At 44.5% G+C, this 22,530-nt stretch overlaps 1 protein-coding gene across 1 annotated transcript in view; it reads left to right on the forward strand.

Moving 5' to 3' along the window:
* Positions 1–286: 286 nt before the first annotated feature.
* FASN (fatty acid synthase) overlaps positions 287–22,530 on the forward strand; it is a 42,917-nt gene continuing 20,673 nt past the window's right edge. Inside the window, exons 1-19 of the mRNA XM_014952433.1 lie at positions 287–442; positions 6,179–6,325; positions 7,129–7,281; positions 8,548–8,721; positions 9,555–9,755; positions 10,204–10,326; positions 11,015–11,130; positions 11,367–11,501; positions 14,186–14,645; positions 14,992–15,179; positions 15,917–16,106; positions 17,578–17,672; positions 18,090–18,224; positions 18,485–18,688; positions 20,033–20,148; positions 21,018–21,193; positions 21,534–21,725; positions 22,006–22,086; positions 22,181–22,366. Coding sequence (XP_014807919.1) covers positions 6,199–6,325; positions 7,129–7,281; positions 8,548–8,721; positions 9,555–9,755; positions 10,204–10,326; positions 11,015–11,130; positions 11,367–11,501; positions 14,186–14,645; positions 14,992–15,179; positions 15,917–16,106; positions 17,578–17,672; positions 18,090–18,224; positions 18,485–18,688; positions 20,033–20,148; positions 21,018–21,193; positions 21,534–21,725; positions 22,006–22,086; positions 22,181–22,366 — 3,052 coding nt within the window. The 5' untranslated portion in view covers positions 287–442; positions 6,179–6,198. The remainder of the gene's footprint in view (positions 443–6,178; positions 6,326–7,128; positions 7,282–8,547; positions 8,722–9,554; positions 9,756–10,203; positions 10,327–11,014; positions 11,131–11,366; positions 11,502–14,185; positions 14,646–14,991; positions 15,180–15,916; positions 16,107–17,577; positions 17,673–18,089; positions 18,225–18,484; positions 18,689–20,032; positions 20,149–21,017; positions 21,194–21,533; positions 21,726–22,005; positions 22,087–22,180; positions 22,367–22,530) is intronic.

Here is a 22,530-nt window from a genome sequence, read left to right on the forward strand (position 1 = left end):
TTAGTCCCCCCCTCCTCCCGCAGCGCCCGGCCTTTCCGCGGCCTCCAGTGAGGGGCGGGACCGCCAGAGCTTTGGCCCAACGCCCACCGTCCCGCCCCCGGGCCTGGCCGGGACCCCTCCTCCCGTGGAGCGGCTCCGGCGGGCCAGGGGTTGGCATCACCCCCGGGGCCGGCTGGGGGTGGCCCTGCCCCGGCTCTCATTGGACTGCGGCGAGGAGTAAACTGTCAGCCCATGTGGCGTGGCCGCCGGAGGTGGCGGCTGCTTAAATAGCGGTGGGAGCTAGAGGGAGACAGTGAGGAGAGCGCGGAGCATCAGCCGTGCGCACACAGGCATCGGCCGCCGCAGCAGCGTCCGTTTCCCCCCCCCGTCCCCGCAGCAGCACGGTCCGGTGCTCGGCTGAGGCCAGAGTCTCCCCGGCGCGAAGCCTTCCGCCCCTGTACAGGTACCGGCGGGATGCGACGGAGGGATGTGAGGGGGGGGGTCGGGAGAACGGCGGCCTACCGCGGGCCGCAGCGCCCGGTGGGGGCCCCGCCGGGGAGGCTCCATCTTGCCCCCTCTCCGCGGTGCGGGGGCTGCGCCCCGCGCCTCGTGAGGCGTCGGGATCCGCGGGGCCGGCCCGCACCAGCGGAAGGTTCCGCGCCGCGTTCGCCGCGCCCCGTTGCCGCCTCTCCCGTGGGCCCAGCGCGGCCGCGTTGAGGAGGGGTTCCCCCGCCGGCTGGTTACCGAGCCGCAGCTCCCCGCTCCGCCCGCCCGCCCGGCGCGGCGGGGAGGCTGAGCCGGCTGCATTGTGGTGCCGGCGCTCGGCCATCTTGGCGGCGGGCGGGGACCCCGGGCCGGGCGGGCTCGGGGGAGGTAGGGACGCGGCCAGGGGCGCCGCAGCCCCAGCAGCAGCCCCAGCCTTCCCGCCGCCCACCCCCGGGTGTTGGGGGGCCGCTCCCGGTGCGGGTTCGGCGGCTCCGCGCTGCCGCAGCCAGGGCCGGAGGGGGGGGGTCGCAGTCCCCGCCGTGCTGTGGGCGCGGGGGCCCGGCCGAGGAGGGGTGTCCGTGAGGAGATCCAGCCCCCCGTGCTGGGAAGGGTGGTTTGTCAGTAGGTGCTGGGGAGCCCTCGCAAAAAAAAAAGGTGCCGCTTATACCACTGAACTTCTTTTTTTTTTACCCACCTGGGTATGAAGCAGCCCATTGATCCCGCGCCAGCCTGGCTTTGTTGGTGTGATCCTGTCAGGAGCAGGATGTGATGAGCCTCTTCTCTCTCCTGGTGGTTTTGGTCCTATCTGGTTTTTATTCCCCGTTCCCTCCCCGCCGTAGGGCCCTGTGAGATACAGAATGCATATTTTCTTATCTAAGAGCTTTATCCCGATGCTGAAATGGGAAGGGGCAGTGTTCAAGCTGTGTATGGTGACTTGGGTTCTCCCTCAAAGGGAGGTGTTGGGGGATTTGGAGCAGGTCTGGCCTTAAATAATGAAAGGGAGGCAAAGCCTCAAGCCACACGAGCAACGGGTTCGCTTTTCCTCCAGCCTCTGTGCTTCTTGAAACAAACTGAAAATAATAGTACACTATGAAAGGCTGCATTTAGCAGATGAATTCAGAGGGTGAGCTCCACGCAGAGGGCGGTTTGGAACACATAAGCAGTACTGGGGACTTCAGATTTTTGTATAAATCAATTCTGACCATTTGGGAATCAGAAGAGCTGCGTTGATTCCACAGGCAAGATCTAACCCACTTTTCTCAAATAACATGTCTGAACCAGATTGTGTTTCCTGCTAAGTGTAGGGCATTTCCAATCTGAAACACGCTACCATCTTTCATTTGTTTTGTGGTCAATGAGACAAATCCAGCCTTGGAACAGAAAGAGACAGTTTAAAAGACTTTGTTAAATCAAAGTCATAGCACACAGGTTGATGGTAGCCAAATGCTTCCAAAAAAATGAAAGGCAGCTTGTGCTTGCTTCTACTTTTGTAAGGATTTTTTTTTTTTGGAGGCAGGCATCATAGCTCTTCACAAGTGAAGTTCCTGTGTAATGACAGTTTTAATTACAAATTTTGAAGTCATAAATCAGAGATTAGGAAAACTGGATTATGGTGTAATCGTACTGAAAAATTAAGAAAGCAATCATTTTGTCAGTGTCTGTGCTGAAGGATCTATGGAGGAGCCATGGATGTTTCGCTTTACAATAATGGGAGCTCCAGAAAAGATCAAGATTTGGACTACCCTAGAAACAGTAGCAGAGTTGGCTTTGAGGGCTGTGTCCCACCGTGATGACAGCCATCAAAATAACAGGAAAGTAATAAGTGATGGGCTCCTGTCTAGGAAAGAGCACTGTGATCTAAGCGATGGGCTCCTGTCTAGGAAAGAGCACTGTGCATCAGGCAAAACAAAATGGAGTTTTACTTATTGTTTCTTTGCAAATAGTTTCTTTGCAGTTTCTTCCTCCTTCCCTCTCCCCTCCTCTTCCTCACTGAACCTTAGGTGGACATAGATACAGCACAGTAAGAAAGATACTCTCTTTGGACAATCAGGTATGAGTGGGAGAAGACATAAAATTTTACCTTCACTTTTGTATTTTTCTTTTTTTTTTTTTTTGGCTTTCCCCCCTCTAAAAGCTTACAACCTTAATGGGCACAGAGATATTTTTGTAGGGAAACAGTAAATAAAATAATTTTTTAAAAAAAAAGGTGTGCAGCTGTTGTGCAGGGATGTTGGAAGAATGATGATTAATACTTTTCTTCTTGATTCATTATCAATGCTGGATTGGTGAGGTACTCAAAGACAACTGTTTTAAATGCAATAAAGAACAGTACTTCAATTTAAGAGTAAGTTTGGTAATAGCATTAAGCTATCCTCATACCAATAGGTATCCAGTATGTAGAGAACAAGGTTAAGAAGGTTTAGCACAATTGGAGAAAGGAACTGGCATCAATAAACAAACCAGCCTTGTCAAGTGGCTAACGTGGGAGGTAGATAACCAGAGCACAGGTATAAAGTGATGAAAGTTGTTACTAGTCAATAATACCAGAAGGGATTGTTATTACCAGTCACAAAGTGAATGAGTCAGCAATGCAATATCATTGCCAAAAAAATATTGTGTAAATCCAGTGAGGTGGTAGTTTATGCTTAACTGAGGTGTCTGTCAGACTGACATACTGGGGGGAGGTGTGTGCTTCTCCCCCCCCCCCCCCCCTCTTTCCACAATTAAAAATGCAGGCTGTCTAGGAAGAATTCACAGAATTCAATTCAAGAAAAAACATGGGGTAAACAGAGGAAAAAGGATGTTACATGTCTGGTTGCATCAGACAAAATGCAGCCTTAAGAAATCAAGAGAATCCTGTTTGTCCCCCTTTATCTTGTCTGCTTTTTTGGCCTCTTGCTTCTACTCACCTTGGTCATCAAATACAGGAGGAACAGTCTCTTCTGTATATTTGCTGGAGAACTAATTTTCTCTCTTGCTCTCTGCTACGTCCTGTACTTCAAGAACTGTCCATGTACTGTGTACAGTCTGAAAGTGCAGTAACAATACACTATCCAGGGTTAAACTCAAACTTTAAAATGGTCTACCTGCCTATCTGCCAAGGAAGACCAAAGACATTGTCAGGAGCTGCAACATCTACTTTAATCACTGTTTAACCAGGGATGACTTAATATTCATTATTTTCCTTCTTCCCACTCCCGTGTTCCTCTGCAAATCATCTCCCCTCTCTGCTGCCAAGTCCCTAATATGTATGTTATCTTAGAGGTGGGCATTTGGAGCTCTCTGTGTCACGTCTAAATCTTTCCAGTTCTTTGGGTATAAAAATCCTTAACTTGTGTCTCTCTTTACCCATTCACCCAGCTAAAATTAACTTTTTTTGGCTCTTGTTCTTCTGCATTTTGATTACTGCAGCATCTTTTTCTCTGCCTTTTGACACAGTCTTGCTCAACTACACTCATAACATGTTGGCAAAAATTGCTTTGCTGATAAATTCCATTACTTCACTGTCTCAGAATAACATTTTGTTAGGATTGTGTGTACCTGGATAGATATTTTTATTTTTTTTTTCCTCCTGGTACTTCAGGAGAGCTGTGGAATGGGAAGGAACAATCCCAGAAGTGATGTTTCAGTCCCCTGAAATACAAATTAGACTTCTCTCCCTAGAGGTCATCACCCAGAGAGTTAAGGCATAAAATCAAATCATAATCATGTTATTGTTTTGTCTGTCTCTTGCCTTATGGTTTGTGCCTGGGATCCATTCCTCCTCTGCCCCAGTGCCAAGCTGCTGCCAGCATGGAGAGCTGTGCCTCTTGCTTGGGGTTTCTGGGTATGGCGGTGACAATAATAAGGCAAATTCACTGGATTTCTGTCAGTGGAAAAACCAGAGAGGCCTCTCCTTCTGGGAGAGGGGACTGGGCATGTCGCTGCCAACTTGACTTCTGGGGAATAGGTTTCTCCATAAGGGCCTTGTGTGTTTGGCTCTTAGTGTTTCCCCTTTTAAATGAACGACTGGAGTGGGACTGAGCTTCTCTTGCCTGGTGTTTAGCATAAGACTGAGAAATCCAAGATGTCCTTTTGGGAGCACTTCTGTTTCTGCTCCCAGAAGGGATGGAGGGGAGGAGATGAGGTAATCATCCCTTCTACTTCGGGGTTGCATAATTCCACAGTTACTCCATAGATCTGAACCGAGATAACTGCTGAAGGAGAGAAGGGTACAAGAAGTCGGGCAGCCTCTGCAGGGCTGTGTCCTGGCCAGGCACCCCTCTGTGGATGGAGGTCTCTGGGCTCCCTCCATGCCCCAGCCCCTTCCAGGCCCCCCCCCTAGCAGCTTTTGGAGGGAAGAGGCACCTATTTCTTGCTCAAAAACATCAGGAAACCCTGAAAAAGGCTGCAAAACCATGCCTAAATGAGCTGTCTTGGGTTGGAAAAACATCTGTGGAGATGATCGAGCACCAGCAGCTCTTTAGCAGACTGCCTGCATGGCACCACGGAGCACAGATTGGCATGGGAGTCAACCTTTAGGGCTTCTACAGCCAAGTCTTTCATCCAGAGTTATTAAGGCAGACTTCTAGCTATTTGAGCACCCAGTTTTCTTTGTGATTTTTTTGCTTGTTAAAATCCCATGTTAACTCTAAAGAATATTTTTCCTCTACTTACTGGAAGGATTATTTAAGGAAGTATTGTGAATGCTTTCTACTTAACTGAAACATCAGGTTAACTTGTCTTCTCTCTACTTAGTTGTTAATGTATTTTTAGTGTAATAGAAAATTAAATTAAATGTGTGTTGACTGTAATACATGACCTGTCACTTACTGTTGTGATCCTTATAGATGGCCTGCCATGCTGTGTTCCACACCATGATGCTCTGTTGTCCTCTTTGAGATTGGGGTCTTAGAATGCAAGTTTCTTGGGACAACAGCTAGGGCTTTTCATCCAAATCTGTTCTGCCAACTCTTATTTCAAAGCTTTACTCTCTGTCATGTGTACTGGGTCCCCATTCCCAGCCCCCCCTTAACGTGGGGCAGTACAGGATCCAGTTGGGGAAAGAGTTTATATGTCAAACTTACTTTTAGTTTTGCATATTTAAAATGATGCTAAGTTGTATTGTAATCTTTGCCCTTTTGTGTAGATTTTCTCCTCTGTGTGTCTTGTGGGGGAGGTGTGGTGGTTTTTTGGGGGAGGGTGGTTTGGTTTGTTTGGTTTTGTGTTTGTTTTGTGGGGCTTTGTGTTTGTTTTGTTTTTTCCCCCCCTCTAACGAACTTTCAGATTATTGATTCTTAAGTTAGCATTTAACTTTGTAATGATTGTAGAACTTGTTTTGCTACCTGTTAGGTTTGCCTTGTAATTATGTATTTTACTATATGGATTTCATAATTTCTCCACCCACCTCTGCTCCAGCATGTTAATCTGTCTTCTGTGCTGACTCCACAGAGGCTCTGTTCATTTTCTAGCTGTCGGGTAGAAACTGGTGGCTCTCAGAGCCTGAGTCTCCTTCAGGATCAGTTTTCTCATCCTCATTGTCCCCACAGATCTTATGACCCATTTGATAAGTTGGGCTGTCTTTTCATAGTAAGAGACTCCATGGACTGTTCCTGTGTGGGTGTTTCTCCTGCAAATACACTTGTTTGTCACAACATGTCAGGAAGACAAGAGACACACACGCTCTCCTTCTCTGTGCAAAATCTGACTAGTCTTACTGCTTTCTGGATCTCAGCAACAGGGAGAAGTTCAGAGATGGAGGACGTGGTGATTGCAGGCATAGCAGGAAGGCTGCCAGAATCTGAGAACTTGCAAGAGTTTTGGGAGAACCTGCTTAATGGAGTTGATATGGTCACAGAGGATGATCGGAGGTGGAAACCAGGTGAGTGCTTATTGTCCCTCCTTTTGGAGCCCCAAGTTCCAGAGGTATTACCCTGTGAAAGGAAAGGATTTATCAGATGCAAAACCCTGCCGGAGCTTCTGAATTCCCTTCTGATATATTACCAAGACATTCAGGAACAGAACACTTATGATGGTCTCATGGAATCCATATTATAATGTCATGTCCCATGCAGTAGTAGCTTATAAATGTGTAGCTTACTTCCAAATGAAAGAACACTCTGACAGAGCAGCTGGGCAACATGATACTTGCAGTTGATAGCTGTGGCACTAGGACACCTCTCATTTTTCTGGGTTCAGGAGTAGCACAGGGACTCCAGGCCTGTGATTTACAGCTCTTTACAATGTTCTGTTCTGTCTGATTGTGTTTCTGAAATGTTTGGCACATGCCTATCCAAATCAAACTAGTGATTTGCAGAAGTGGGAAGTAGCTTTTGTTTTTCTTCTGCCTGGTAACTGGTGGGAACCACTGATTTGGGCTCTTTCTGTGCTTGGTACAACTTTCTGAAACTAAGATGCTTAAACTAGATGGATGTCTTCTGCTGCCATATTTAGGAGAGACTTAAAAATGACAATCGTTTTTGTTAATGCAGCATTCTCATTCCCAAATGAGATTCAGAGAGATGGGTAGGTAGATATTAAGGCAGCACTCTGGGTACTGCAACAGGGAAGTGAGGTTTCATGTGTAATTGAGAATAGTCAGAGGTCATTCTGTACTTTGGCTCAGTTGGTAGCTGCTTTAAAACTGATGTATTCTGTGACTCAGTGCTGAATTTTTCTTCTCAGGAATTTATGGACTGCCCAAGAGAAATGGAAAGCTCAAGGACATAAGCAAATTTGATGCATCCTTCTTTGGAGTTCACCCCAAACAAGCTCATACAATGGATCCTCAGCTTCGCTTGCTGTTGGAAGTTTCTTATGAAGCTATTTTGGATGGAGGTAAGCAGCTGAATGACTGAAGAGGGAGAACTGTGCTGGATTGTCTCTGTGCAGCGTGTTCCCACATGCACCTGTATGATGAGATCTCCAACAAGAGAAAGCCATCCCAGTAGAGAGGAGACCAAAGAACTGGTGCAGGGGTTAGAAAAACAAAGCTGTTTTCTCTGGAACTCAGTGGTGATTGCCAGTTAATCTCTATCTGCCTCATGGTACAACCAGTATGACAGAAACACTTAAACAGTCAACAGTTCTAGAGCTTTTGTATGTTCTGCTCTACCCTAATATCCTACAATAGATCCTTTTGTTAAAGGTGTATTTGTAGTGCAAAAGGAAGTTGAGTTCATTAGAATTCTCATCCGTGGTCTCAAAGAATGGCAGATGGCCTGAGGAATTCCTGTCTATTGGCTAGGTTCATGGAAAATCTGTGGCATTTGATCTGCTTCTGTGGAAGGTTTGCCCAGGCAGTGTGCTTTCAGAAATAGAAGCTTCTTTCCTTCATCCCTGTCAATGTCTGGAGCTTTTGAGTTGCATACCCACAGAGCCAAAAAGTTAATTCTTCATGTTAATTAGTTTCATGTCTGAACATAAGAAGCACATGGGGAAGAAGTTGTAACCACCTCACTGGTATTTAGTAAAATTAACTCTTAGTTCTCTACTGCTGAGTCTCAGTCTGAAGGCCTGAATGTTCTGCTTGTCTCCAGTACTCCTGAAGCACAAAGAAGGAACAGCAGAGATTGCTGCAAGTTGAGCTTGCTAAGCAGTTTTTTAAAGCAGAATTGTTTCTTGTTCTGACTGTTGGCTTTTGTGCTTAAGAATTTTCCTTTCGCTCTTATACTTCAGATCTGGGCTTTGTGTGTGGCTAGAGATAGATACTCATGTGCTCGCATGACATTCCAAGTGCTGTGATTTTTCTCCCCTTCAGTCTGCTCCTTTTCTCTGCACTGGAGGTCAGCTGTTGGCTTATCTGATCAGCATTTGTGTCTTTTGTAGTCCATACACTTTTTTTTTACATAAGACTCTAGTAGTGCCCAGCTGAGCTGAAAAAAAACTGTCTCTGGGCACAGTATGTTCTGGTCAAAAGCTGATACCAAAGTTCTGGTGGACTTTGCAGTAAGATTTGTAAGGTGTGCAATTGAAACAGAAAAGAGGTGACTCTAGGTAAGGGAACAATGTTGCAGCCCTGCTAGAAAGGGAGAGTAAGTGGTATTTGAACTGGTGACAGTGTCCCTGATATCTTCTGTAATCTACCTTCCAATATCCCCATAGGTATTAATCCAGCCACCCTCCGTGGAACGGACACAGGTGTGTGGGTTGGTGCCAGTGGGTCAGAAGCTGCTGAAGCCCTTAGCCAAGATCCAGAAGAGCTTTTGGGATACAGTATGACTGGCTGCCAGCGTGCTATGCTTGCCAACAGGCTTTCCTACTTCTATGACTTAAAAGGTAAGTGCCCCCCAACATGTCGCTGCTCATCAGCAGTTGCAGTTTGAGCATGTTTGTATCGCAGTTCCTGGGGAGGAGTGGGATGGATATGATGACACAGACCCCTGTTGGAATGAGAAAGTAGCATGCAACTATTGTAAGGAGGCACATAGGAAGCAGAAAATGTATTAACAGAGTGATAAAACTCATTATAAGGCTTTATAACTTGGTTGCTGCTGCTGGGCATAGCTGGCATTCATCTGAGAAGTGATGATTTCAAGAAGCTTTCATAAAAAGGCCTAGGTCCTTTCCTGCCTTTAGACTGCTTTTGGTATCAAGCCGTGTAGAAGTCTGCTAGACCAGAGACAGACTGACACTTGGCTCTTCCTGAGTAAAGTGGGAGAGCCACCAAAATAATGTAATTGAAAGCACTTGAACTCTTTGTGGCATTAAAGATAAGAGCGGAGGGATAGGAATTGCTCTGAAGAGCAACAGAGATACTGGGAAGGGGGGGGATTTTTGTGGGCGAGAATGGGGAAATAGATGAGTCCTGCCTGCAAAGCTACAATATCTCTCTTTGATAGAGATGGAATTTAAAAAAAAATACCCTTAAAACCAAACTACTTGTGATTTTTTTTTTTTTTTCTCCACCTTTCTCATCCTTTTTACCTCGTAGGTAATTCTTGTCTCCTGTTATATCAGGATTACCTTTTATGTTCTGAAGCAACTATTATTTTACTTTTTAATATGTTTTTCTTGTAATCCCATCCTGTAGCTTTTGGAGAGCAACTCCAGGAAACAAACAGTAAAAAAAAAAATTAAATTTTTGTTGTCTTCCCTTTTTGTTCCTTCAGGACCAAGTATAGCTATTGACACGGCCTGCTCCTCTAGTCTTGTTGCTCTGGAAAATGCTTATAAGGCAATTTGTCATGGCCAGTGCAGTGCAGCCCTGGTCGGAGGAGTCAACCTCTTGCTGAAACCCAACACTTCCGTGCAGTTCATGAAGCTGGGTTTGCTTAGTTCTGATGGTGCCTGCAAGGCTTTTGATGCTTCAGGTAAGGTATCAGTACAAAAAGCTTTCGTGTTGTATGAGAGGAACTTATTGTGGAGTCTGTCACCGCATACTCCTGTAATACAGCAAAGACCTGTAGTTGTTCCATGTTCTGAGGGGCACTGTTTGGGACATACCCTGGACCTGATTTGTTGCATGCTCCATTGAACCTGGAAAACTTAATTGTGGGGAAGAAACTGGTTCTTTCCTCCCACACTGGGGAGAAGAAATTGCCATTTCTTGATGGAAACTTTCTATCATTGTTTGGGATGAGCCTTTTTTAGGACACTATTTATATATATTTTTTTTTATTTTAAAGAAATGTATACATCATACTCCAAGTCATCTGTTTTAAGTGCTGTCTCAGGAATGAGATGACCTTACCACATAGTGTTTTGCAACTTTATTCAACACAGAGCAGAATTAGTGACTCGTTCTTCTCTCTCTCTCAGGAAATGGATATTGTCGCTCTGAAGCTGCTGTTGTAGTTCTTTTGACCAAGAGATCTGTGGCTAAGCGGATCTATGCCACCATAGTCAATGCTGGAAGTAACACTGATGGCTTTAAGGAGCAAGGTAGGCCGTGAGCCTCTGGGAAGTGAGATACCTACAGAGCTGTTCAGTCTAGAGTCTTTATCATCAAAAACGGGCTGTTATAGGGTGGCTCTTCTTTCAGTGCATGAAGGAGTGTTTTGTTGTTTGGTTTCTTTCTCTTTTTCTGTTTTGCTAATGCAAAGTTCAGGACTCTATTTTGTGAAGAGGTTGAAGGAGATAGTGGTGGTTTCTACTGTACAAAGCCACAGGAGTGTCCTGTTGCTAGTTTAGCCTTCTTCAGGGCAGCTCTACTGTAACTTCTGCGGTGATGGTAGAAACGTAGGTGGTGTTATGACTATAAGGCTCTCTCCCTACTGCTGTCCCACTTCTCCCTCTCTACAGTTATGGAGACACCAAGCTTCACATATTCTGCTTGATCTAGACATGTCCTAGTATTCTGTTAACCAGTATCTTCCCACACTAGCCTAACTCATTGCTTTATGTCTGTTTCTGGTTCCTCTGCTCTTCTTCCAAAGAGCCTGAGAGGCTTATTGTGTTTGGTGCTAAGAACATTGGTGTAAATCCTGAAAGTCTCTCTTTGATTTTGGTTTTTTTTTGTATATTTCTTTTTTTTTTTGATCTTGGTAGCCCCAAGCAGTTTAAAGGGTGCTAAAATCAGATCAGGAGGTGTCTGATATGAGAGAGGAATTGATGGCAATTTTTGTCCTAGGTGTGACATTCCCATCTGGAGAGATGCAGCAGCAGTTGGTCAGAGCTTTGTACAAAGAACGCAGTATCAAACCTGAAGAAGTGGAGTATATTGAAGCTCATGGGACAGGCACCAAGGTTTGAAGTGTTTTCTTGTCCCTTACCATTTTCCCTTACATCACTTGCCACACTTTCCTATCAAATTATTCTGTCTTTTCAAAGTGAACTATGTTCTTTCTTTCCATGAGTTACTAGACTATGTCCTGCTTTGCCACTTTTGGATTTTGTCCAAACTTCTTAATCTTTCAGGTTTCTCTTTTGTGGAGTGTTTTGGAAGTGGTAGCTAATAGCCATTCTGGTTCTCTCCCTACTAGGTTGGAGATCCACAAGAAGTAAATGGTATTGTAAATATCTTCTGTCAGTGTAAGAGAGAGCCACTGTTGATTGGATCAACCAAGTCAAACATGGGTCATCCAGAGCCCGCCTCTGGGCTTGCTGCATTAGCCAAGGTAAGGGGTAGTTTTAGAAGGAAAACTGGGACAGGTGGGGAACACAACAGTGTATGGGGTTTTTTTTAATGCTTGTTTGTTTTAAGGAAAACTTACTGATGCAGATAAGGTGTTCACTGGTAATGAGAACAACTCAGGTGCTTATCATTTCTTGCTTCACCTGTAGATACTTCTAAAAGCTCAGGTGGCTATTCTGCAAGCTGGACACAAATTCCCAGGTGGCCATCTGCTGTGTGCACACACACTTGAGTTCCCCTATCCTACTGAATTCTACAAGAGCATAACTCTGCTCAGAATAAAGGCTTTGCAGTCACTTTATTGATTATCCTTACACTGGACCTTCCAACAGAACTCTGCTGTGAGTTGGTTGGGTTTGGGAGGTGTACAAGTAGAGGGATTGAAATCTTTGGAGTAGTTGGCAATGACCAACGATAAGAGGCAGTGTGGGCTTTCGGTGCCAAAAGAGTAGCTGATCTTTCTGGTTGTTTGTCATCACCTCTTCTTCTCTCTTGTGTTGGCAGGAAGCCAGGTGAGCTCTTCGGGATGAGGCTACCAGCTTGAATAACTGGTTGTCTTAGCAACCAGCCTACTAACTACTGCGGTAGGCAGACAGTCACCTATTGGCTCTGGCTGCTAAACTGCTTAGCGGAGAGCTAGCTAATGTTCACACTTGGTTCTAAGCCTATTACTGACAGCCTTAGAGCCACGCAAACTGAAGTCACGTACACTGTCACTGCTAGAATTTTAGGCTCTTTAAAGTGGTTATTGTGACCTGCATACATACAACTTGCTTTGAGTAGCCTGATCTGCAAATAAATCATAGAGACAGCGGTGTCTGTCTGTAGAGGAAAGTTTACTTTTTTTAGTACCTCTATCCCTCTGACTGACACTTTCATAGGAGGAATGATAATTGACTTCTAAAATAAACCTCTCCATCCATACTGTGTGGTAAATTATAAACAATTTGTACAGTGCAGTTCTGCTGTGATCTGTCAGGACAGGATCATAACTTTCAGATATTGTTTCCCTGTCTGTGTTTCTTAGAGGAGAACTGTAAAGACAAGGGCCACAATTTCTTTTTGAAGACTTCTCTCACCCTGTGTTTTCTCACTCTTTCTTCATCATTTTTTTCACTTAACTTTGCATGGGAACTTAGAGCTGCAGGCAAGAGCCCATGGCACCCATTGTGCCTGCTAGGATATCTTTTTGCTATGCTTTTATTAGGTTGTGTTAGGTCTTGTTCCCAGATCTGGCATCTTGAAAGCACCTGAAGCTTTGTCTCTGTTCTCTATTCTTTGAAAGTTAGGCAGCACTTTATATTTTAAGATTGGGAAGCTGATCAGAATGCCAGGTCAGGTGGCCTCAAGAACAAGCCAGAAACTGCACCAACACCACTGTCTCTTAGAAATGTAACTGTCCCGGGAAGTCTGCAGTGTCTGTCAGTTAGGAAAATAGATCTTGAAAGTATCTCATTTCAGACTTGAAGAGAATCCATTAATTATGTGGATAGGTACAGAAGAAACTAAGGCTTGCCAGCGCTTGCCAGTCAGTTAAATTCTGGTAGGGGAAGGAAAACTCGCCTACGCCTTTGAAGTACTTGGCTTGTCTAATTACTTGTACAGCAAAGACAAAGCTTCTTGGTGTCTCTGGTCCACGCTCACTGTACTGTACTCTCAAACTTGTGTAGAAGCCACGGCAGACTTAAAAGTACAAATCTGTATGCTGTGTAAAGCAACAGCAAGTTTATAGCGTGTGATATTGTAGGTGTAGGACAGTGTGCATGGACATGGTTGGGTCACTACAACTGTAAACACACTGACTGGAGTTGAAATCATGCATTTATGCTGGTTGTCCTCCCAGGTACCTGCCGTGTCTGATAGTCAACTTGGAAGAACAGTTCCCAAACCAGTATCTGTTTCTCTGACCATTTTGGGGTGATGAAGGAACCACCAAATATACAGAGCACTCAGTGTTTGTAATTGACCTTGTAGTCTGTGATTTGCTGGACTTGTGCCACAGAGGAGCTTGGTGTCACAGGCTGTTTGTAGAGATGCTGCTGAAAGAAAGGAGCTCTTGCTTTTTTTGGCACAGCTGTTCTAACTTTGATGCTGTTTCTGAACTTCCCTTTGGCTCTGCCAGTTCTGACCAGTCTCCTGTGCATTCTTTTTTGGATCAAAAAGGCAACAAGTGCGTGTGAAGCAGCAAGGAAACTCCTTTGCCAGTGCTTCAGCTTGGCTCATTTGCAGCGAAGGCAGAAATAGAAACATTCATTGTGATAAGGAAGAGCTTGTGTTGGTTGTGTGTGACTGGGGAGAGATGAAGCAGAGTGTGATGAAGGGACAGAATCTGAAGGGGGAGAAAGGAAATTCTGTTTTCTTAGTAGTCAGACTGTTTTTCCAGCAAGACTGCATGGCTTTCCAGTTTGAAAGGGTCTGGAAGCTAAACTTAAAACTACCCCACTCACCTTCACTGCTGACTTCCTGCATGGACTGAAAGTTTGCCCAAGTGAAGTAGGTATTGCCTCAGTAACATCAATAATGCTGTTCTCTGAAGGGTCCCTTTATCCAAACATAGAGAGAGCTGCTTTAGTGTGTGCTATGTGGTCATTTATAGTAAAACAATAACAACAAAAGAATGTTTGTCACAAGAAAATGTGGAGCACAGAACACTGTCTTTTCTTCCAGGTCATTCTCTCTCTGGAACATGGGCTGTGGGCTCCAAATCTTCATTTCAATACCCCAAATCCAGATATTCCAGCCTTACAAGATGGCAGGTTGGAGGTAGTTTGTAAACCAACGCCGGTGAAAGGTGGCCTTGTCAGTATCAACTCTTTTGGCTTTGGAGGTGCTAATGCTCATGTCATTCTGAGGCCAAATGAGAAAAAACGCCAGCCTCTGGAGACTTGTAGCGTGCCAAGACTGGTTCAAATTTGTGGCAGAACCCAGGAAGCTGTGGAAACACTAATTCAAGAGAGCAGAAAACATGGAAGCTGCAGCCCATTTGCAAGCCTGCTCAGTGATATCTCTGCAGTTCCTGCATCCTCCATGCCCTACAGGGGCTACACACTGGTTGGCACTGAGAGTGACATACAAGAAATTCAGCAAGTTCAAGCGTCTGGTAGACCCCTCTGGTACATCTGCTCAGGTGGGTGTGCAGTGGTGGTCCAGGCTTCCACCTTCCTCTGTAGGTCTGGGGCTTGAGCAATTGGATTCTGTGCTCTAATGTTTTCCACTCTAACATGAGGTGGTATCTTACAGCCCTGTGATATGTTGGGATACTTGTAGAAGTCTATGTTCTGTGTAATGCTTCCAACTTTGCCGTCTTCTGCTGGTAGCAAAGTTCAGGAAAGAAGAACCAGTGCCTAATTTAGAGGATGTTAGGAATGTATGCTTTGCTCTTAGGTAGAATTTTTTCCCTGCCAGAGCAAGGGTGTGATGTCTGCTGTGATGGAGTGTTGCTAGAGCTCAGCTTCTCCTTGCCTGTCCTGCAGGGATGGGAACGCAGTGGAAAGGGATGGGTCTGAGCCTTATGAAGTTGGATTTGTTTCGTCAGTCTATATTGCGCTCGGATGAGGCTTTGAAGAACACAGGCCTGAAAGTCTCAGACCTGCTTCTGCAAGCAGATGACAACACTTTTGATGAAACTGTCCATGCATTTGTTGGACTAGCTGCTATTCAGGTAAGACTCTGGAGGGTGTCATGGGCTCGATCCACATAAGCGTGCTGTGCTACCGTGTCCCTTTGGCCAATAACACTTTGTACTGATTAATTGAAGCTTGTTCTGTGTAGCTAGCAAATGATAACTGTTAGAAATAATATCTCTAATAGGAGGGAATGTGTTGCACCCTTAACAGTTTTGGTCTCCACCACTTGCAAGATGCTTGGATGAATATTGATCTACGCTGACTTGTGTGTGAGCATGTGGGGCAGCTTCTCCTTTTAAGAGACTAAGGAGTGTCTTAAGTTGGTGCCAAGGAACAAGGTTCCATAGAATGCCTTCTAAAATTTTGTTCTGTAAATGAACTAAAGGATGCTAAGTGAAATTTTGGGTGACAGCGTGGGATTCATTGCTTCTTAAACTCCAATCAGAGCTTTTAAAGCGATCTGGAAGGCTGGTCTTGCCTCTTCCTTTGGACAAACATGCTCTTGGCAACCTCCTCTTGTTGGAAATAGCTTCTTAGTGGAAAGGTACATAGTGGAGAGACCCAAACAATATTGGAGTCGCATAATGGCTCTTGGGATTGTTTTGAAATAGAGGCTGGAGCTGCAGTGGGGAGGTGGGGAAAGCGGTGAGGCCAAGAAGAACGTCTGTACCAAAAAGCCATCTTGTAACATACTCACTGCTGCTGTGTGCCTTTGAGGCCTGAGACCTGTTTACTCTGGTATGGAATCACTAATCCCTAATTTTTCTTGCAGATTGCTCAGATTGACCTGTTGAAGGCTGCAGGTCTGCGACCTGATGGGATTTTGGGCCATTCAGTGGGAGAACTAGCTTGTGGCTATGCAGACGAGTCCTTAAGTCATGAAGAAGCCATTCTTGCTGCTTATTGGCGAGGACGATGCGTTAAAGAGGCTAAATTGCCCCCAGGAGGAATGGCTGCTGTTGGTAAGTATGCTCTTACCACAAGAGTGGTGCGAGAGGGTTCATCTGATTTCCCTTGTACGGCATTGGGATAAAACTGGGCTCTGAAATGAGTTGGTGGAGACAATTCTAACTGTAAAACTTTGGCTACTGTTGACTCTTTTCTAATGTAGAACAGGATATTAACCGTTGGAGTTGATACAGTGGTAGGAGTCTCTGTCCTGGGATGCAGCAGAATATTAGTAATCCAACCAAAACAAAGTGGAAATTGAGAGCTTTATTGATAGGTGATCAATGACAGAGGCCTGATAAATCTGTTTGAAAAGAGGTGAAAATCTTGGGCACTGGGGGTTTGGGGGCTTTTTTGTTTGTTTGTTTTTTAATAGAGATATCTCTATAGTGTGTGTGTATATATACACACATATATATTTAAATCATTGAAAAAAAATACAGATATATTTCTGATTGCCTGCAAGAGTAATGAGACATGAAACCAGTAAGCCACTGTTATGTAGTGGGCAACTGTGTGGTGAAACTTAATGCCAGTAGAACTCAATTGAGCCTCATAGCACTTCAGGAGAAGCTTTCTCCTGAACAAGCTTTGCTTGGTGTTTCTGCAAGTCCTATAGTTTTGCCCACTATTGGGTCAAACTTTTAGCTTTGGATCCAGCAGTTTGTCTTCATGGTATGGCTTCATGGTGACTTAATGTGTAAAAATAAGATTATTATTGGTAGCATTATTGCTCCTCTGCTTCTTATTACTGGATGCAGTGGTCAATTAAAAACTGAAACACTGAAGGGAAAAGCTGTTGCAGGTCTAATGCAGTTCATCTGAAGACGAGGTCATAATCCTAGACACCTTACTTTAACTAATGCTACGAAGGACTACTTACCTAACTTAGTTTTCTTTTCCCTGATATTAAATACATGATACTTATTGCTGAACTTGGAGTGCTGCATATAAGTGTTTTTGTAATCTGATGTTGACTTGAAGTTCTTCCTGTGACTTGAATCCATGTAATACATGACCAGATATTGTATGTGTTAGGCTGGTTTAAGCCACTAGAGCTGTCGATTTCTGTGGGTATTTTGTGGTGCTCTCTTTCTGTGAGTCAAGCTCGTGTGTTCTCTCTCCTGTTCTACCTTGTATTGCGAAGGGCGTGATGAGACAAAACAACCAATTCTGTATCTTTGAAAGCGTGTGGGTTCCCCCTGATCCCATCCCTTAATGGGATTGGTACAAAGATTCAGTCCTCTGTTCTTGTGCTCAGTATCCCAGTGATAAGTGTCATGTTAAAGCTCTCAGATAAACATCCTTAGCTTTTGCAGAACCACTTTTGGGGAAGAGGGTGATGTCCATCTTTCTCTTAAGAATCTTTCCCAGTTTAGTAAAATGCTGAATTAAGCGCAGTGATGGTGCAGTTGAGATCGCTGCCTCTTCTGAGGCTCATTGCCAGAAACACTTTTGTTGTCATTCTTTGTCTTCCTTCTGCAGGTCTGACATGGGAGGAATGTAAGCAACGCTGTCCTCCCAAAGTGGTGCCAGCCTGTCACAACTCTGAAGATACTGTCACTGTTTCGGGGCCTCTGGTAAGCAAGGAAGTGATACTATGCATAGGGGAGTTGTGACTGGGACCCACAAATTCTGGTTTGAAGAAAGCATGAAGCTGGGTTAACACTCAGCTGCTTGCAAAAGGGAGCTGGATTAAAGTAGTGGGAGGGGACATGGTGCTCTGTATGACCTTAAACACTCAAAATGTTCTATGAAAGGAAGTTATGTTAGTGCCTCAGTAAGCTAGTAATAAAAGATCTCTTACACAGAATAGTTTATAGCCATGGGCATGATGAATGTTAAATTACGAGACTGAGAAGGGCAATAACCTCATCCCAGATATGGCTCCCCGTAAGTGGCAAGCAGTGAAGGGGATGGGGGGAGTAAGTGACTTGTACAGATCCCAAATACATTGTGAGCTATTATTTTTAGTTCACTTATATTCTTCTTCTTAGGACGCTGTGAATGAGTTTGTAGGGAAACTGAAGAAGGATGGTGTGTTCGCAAAGGAGGTGCGCAGTGCTGGAGTCGCGTTTCATTCCTATTACATGGCATCGATTGCACCAGTGCTGCTCAGTGCCCTGAAAAAGGTAATATTGCCAAACCATGGTATAGGTGATGTTGAGTTTGAAGGGGTTCCTTTCTTTAGGAGAAGGAAATCTTTGGAGAGCATGTAGACTCCGTGAGACCTAAGGTTTGAAGTCCTGTGGCCTCAAGCAGAAGGATGTCCTGAGCAATCAAGTTGAGAAAAATGGTGTTTAAAAAGGAGGGGCTGCTTGCTTTTGCCTGTCTTATTGTTATTGATGAGATGTAACTCTTCCTCCTGTCCCTCTTCCTTGTCTGTCTGTAGGTCATTCCACGCCCCAAAGCTCGTTCAGCACGCTGGATCAGTACATCTATCCCCGAATCTCAGTGGCAGAGTGATCTTGCTAAGTATTCCTCTGCAGAGTATCACGTGAACAATCTAGTGAATCCAGTGCTGTTCCACGAAGGGCTGAAGCACATTCCAGAGAACGCTGTCGTAGTAGAGATCGCTCCACACGCTCTTTTACAGGTATTGTATGTGTTTGTGGCAGTATGGTACTATATTGATATCTTGCTGCAGGATGCAGGCTGAGGGTCTGAGAACTAGGGAACACTGCTCCCCTCACTGCAGTGAGCAAGAAAAGCACTTTGTTGTTTAAATCTAGTGGAGAGTGTGTGCAAAAATTGGGGTGGGAGGAGAAATCCGAGACTAACAGGCCTTCTCTATGGAAAATCTGTTGTTACCATCTGTACGCTGGATTTGGTTTAAGGTTCTTATCTTAGAAGGTGGTGGCTGGTAGTGGTGTTTTCCCCTCTTCTCCTACACCAAATAGCCTCAGGCCACAGGAGCTTTCTCTTGTCATAAACTCCTTTCCCCTAATGATCAGATCGTTACTCTTTTCTCCCCATCCCATAAGAGTTGATCTTTGTGGAATTAGCTCCCTAGTAGAGAATGCAGAACATAAGGTGCATTAGGATGCACTTGCTCCACAAGATCAGTGCTGGGGTCTCGTCCCTGTCCCTTAAGGCTTGAGGACTGATTGGTTTTATTTGATCTGTGGTGTGCAAGAGGAGAAAAGCATTAAGAGGAATCAGTTACTTGTGAATCAAGTTTAATAATTATACAGTGCTTCTGAGCTCCAATCCGGTGCACGTTTATTATGTCATGTTAGTCTTATTTATGCTTTGAAAAGTGATTTGAAGGAAGAATCAGCAGAGAGCTTTTAAATTAGATGGATATTTTTCTCTATAAAAAAATACTTTACACTTCATGTTAAAATCATTGTACAATTCTTTAATGCAAGTGACTAAAGGCTTCATCAGCTGGGTTTGGGAGTTTTCTGGTTTTCTCTTCCCCTCTTCCTTCCCCCATTTAAAGACTGTGGAATCAAATTGAAGGAAGATACAAGTTGGGTCAGATGTTCAAGGCTACATTTTTTTTTTTTTAATTTAATAGCTGTCACTTGGAAAATGCTCTAGGATGCTTCAGATTAAAAAGGGCTACTCCTGGGAGCAAGGGCCTGAAGCTGTGTGGTGTGTGTGTGTGTGAGTGGGAGGCTTGAGAGAGTGATCTTGCAGTTCTTGAAGTGCAGCTTTTGTTTCCACTTGACAATCTGCTTGGGAAAGGGAGATTTGTGTTTTGGCAGAACTTTATGAATATTACGTAGGTTCTGCTTTACCAGACATGCAACTTCTTGGGTTACTGGAAGGGTGTTGTGCTGCTCTTACTCTTGCCTGTTAAAATGGTGTACGTTCTAGCACCTAGCACAGGGCTCTTGGCACAGAAAGAGAAGTGGTTTGAGATTTATAGAGGAAAAACTCAAAGTAGTGAGTAATGCCTTCCACCAGTGATTTATGGACTCTACTTAACCAGGCTATCTTGAGGAGAACTTTGAAACCAACTTGCACCATTCTACCTTTGATGAAGAAAGATCACAAAAATAATTTGGAGTTCTTCCTAACACAGACTGGAAAGATTCATTTGACTGGGTAAGGAGACTAAGGGAGGAGGGTGAGTGGGTTGTCAGTTAGGAGAGAATTCAAGCCTGTTTTCTAGCATGCTTATCTTCAGAAGGATTGAAATACTCTTTCAACAAACCTGGAAAAAAAAATGGGGTTTACATCTGTGCTTTAAATATTTTTCCTGCTGACTTATGAAATATTGCCTTGGGTTAGTCTGCTTGGGATGGGAAGATGCCTTTTAAAGAGGAGTTCCATCCTAGGGATCTGGAACTAGCTCTTGGAAATCAACTTTGCATTTTGTAGACTGTTAGAATTATAAATTTGGCTGCAGTAAGTGTTTATGGTACTCCGGGAGAAATCTTAGACATGGAGTCCAAGACCAATTATTATCTGACCTCTAAGTATTATGGTCAGTTCTGGGGTTGTTGTTTTCTTTTTTTTCCCCTTCACCCCACACACATTGTTCTAGCGAGCGGGGTTTTTTTTTTCCCCTTCACCCCACACACATTGTTCTAGCGAGCGGGAAAGAACGACGCACCAGTATGATGCAAGTTCAATTCCAACTTTATTAAACAGGCTGCGTTCTTAAATATTCTTTCTGTTCTCCTGTACACACGATCACGCACCGAGCACGCAAGATAGAGCAAGCTTGATTGGGTAGCACGCGTTGTCCATGTGCCCTTAATCCTTAAGAGATTGGTTAGTCTAGAAAGATGCTATATGCGTATTATTCTTGCTATCAGCATTTTCCCATCCGCATTTTCTTGCTTTTCTGCTAACTTAAAATGCAACTGTATCTGTTAGTTTTAGCTCATGGCCTTGGTTCACAAACCCTGGTATTCATTCAGTATCGCTAAGGCCCCAACACATTGTCTTGATCTCTTTTGTCTTCCTAGGATAAATGTTCTTGGAAATAACTTGTTCCCACCTGTGCAATACCCTGTCCCAGTGGGAACACCCCTTATATCTCCATACATCAAATGGGACCACAGCCAGGAATGGGATGTTCCAAAAGCTGAAGACTTCCCATCAGGTTCCAAAGGCTCTGCGTCAGCTTCAGTCTACAATATTGGTGTGTTTGCCTGTTTAGGTATTTTTTGTTTGTTTGTCTGTCTCTTTCCTGCTTCATCACTGTGTTTCTTCTGTAAAATTAGGAAAAGGATACTCAAAGCGGCATCCTTGAAGCTTAAGGTTTGGTTTGGTTAGAGAAAGACTGGATCTGCTTCTGAATTGGGATGAAAGAACATGAACAGAGCAGGGACCTGCCTTGATTCAGACTCACAGTATTTTTAAGAGCAGTATGTTGCTAGGCAGGATATTTGGGGAAACCACTAGAGCCCCTTACAGACACTGAAGGGAAAAGACTTCTCTATTAGAATGTTATTTTTATTCTGCTCTTCTTTCTCTGACAGATGTGAGTCCTGAGTCTCCTGACCACTACTTGGTTGGTCACTGCATTGATGGCAGAGTCCTGTACCCTGCAACTGGGTACCTGGTGCTGGCTTGGCGGACTCTGGCGCGGTCTCTTGGCATGGTCATGGAGCAAATGCCTGTTGTGTTTGAAGATGTCACAATTCATCAGGCTACTATCCTTCCCAAAAAGGGTGAGTGAGGAGGGCTTGTACAACTGCAAATCTGTGTAATAAAGATGAAGGGAGTGAGAGGAAAGAAATGCAAGGGGAAAGTGGGGAGGAACACAGGAGAGAGAGAATATAAAGAGTGCAATATGACTAAACAAAGACGTGAACTCAGTCAAGTAGCACAAGGTCATCTTTATTCCATGTTGTGTGCAGTGAGTCTGGAGATGGCAAGAGAGAAAGCTCTGCTCGAGGATGGTAGCAATGAATGACCTCACAGCCCTGACTTCCTCATTGTTTCTTGCAGGACCGGTACCGCTGGAAGTAAGACTCATGCCTGCTTCCCGCTGCTTTGAGGTGTCAGGGAATGGGAATCTGGCTGTGAGCGGTAAGTGAAAGAGTTGTAAGCATTTGCACTATCCCACTAAAATCCATTATTTATGGACACTGATGATTCTTCTTCTTGCCACTGTGCCCATCAGGGAAGATTTCCCTCCTAGAAGGCATGGCTCTGAAGGACTTCCACAACCAGCTCGCTGGCTTTCAGAGTAAAGTAGACAGGACTTCGAAGTCCAGGCTCTTGAAAGAAGACATTTACCAAGAGCTGCATCTGCGTGGATATAATTATGGACCAACTTTCCAGGGTGTTCTGGAATGCAACAGTGAAGGTGAATTTACTTTCTGTAGAACAGTGATGAATATTTGATCTTTTAATTCCATTTGTGTTAACCTGACTGTGCTTATGTGATCATTATACTTTGTGTGATAATGGAGAAATGGAGAACAACCAAGTGCTCTGACAAGAGGGTTGGGAAAGTTGTTATCTCCAGTG

Source organism: Calidris pugnax, unplaced genomic scaffold, assembly GCF_001431845.1.
Source record: "Calidris pugnax isolate Ruff unplaced genomic scaffold, ASM143184v1 scaffold9, whole genome shotgun sequence".
Classification (NCBI taxonomy): domain Eukaryota; kingdom Metazoa; phylum Chordata; class Aves; order Charadriiformes; family Scolopacidae; genus Calidris; species Calidris pugnax.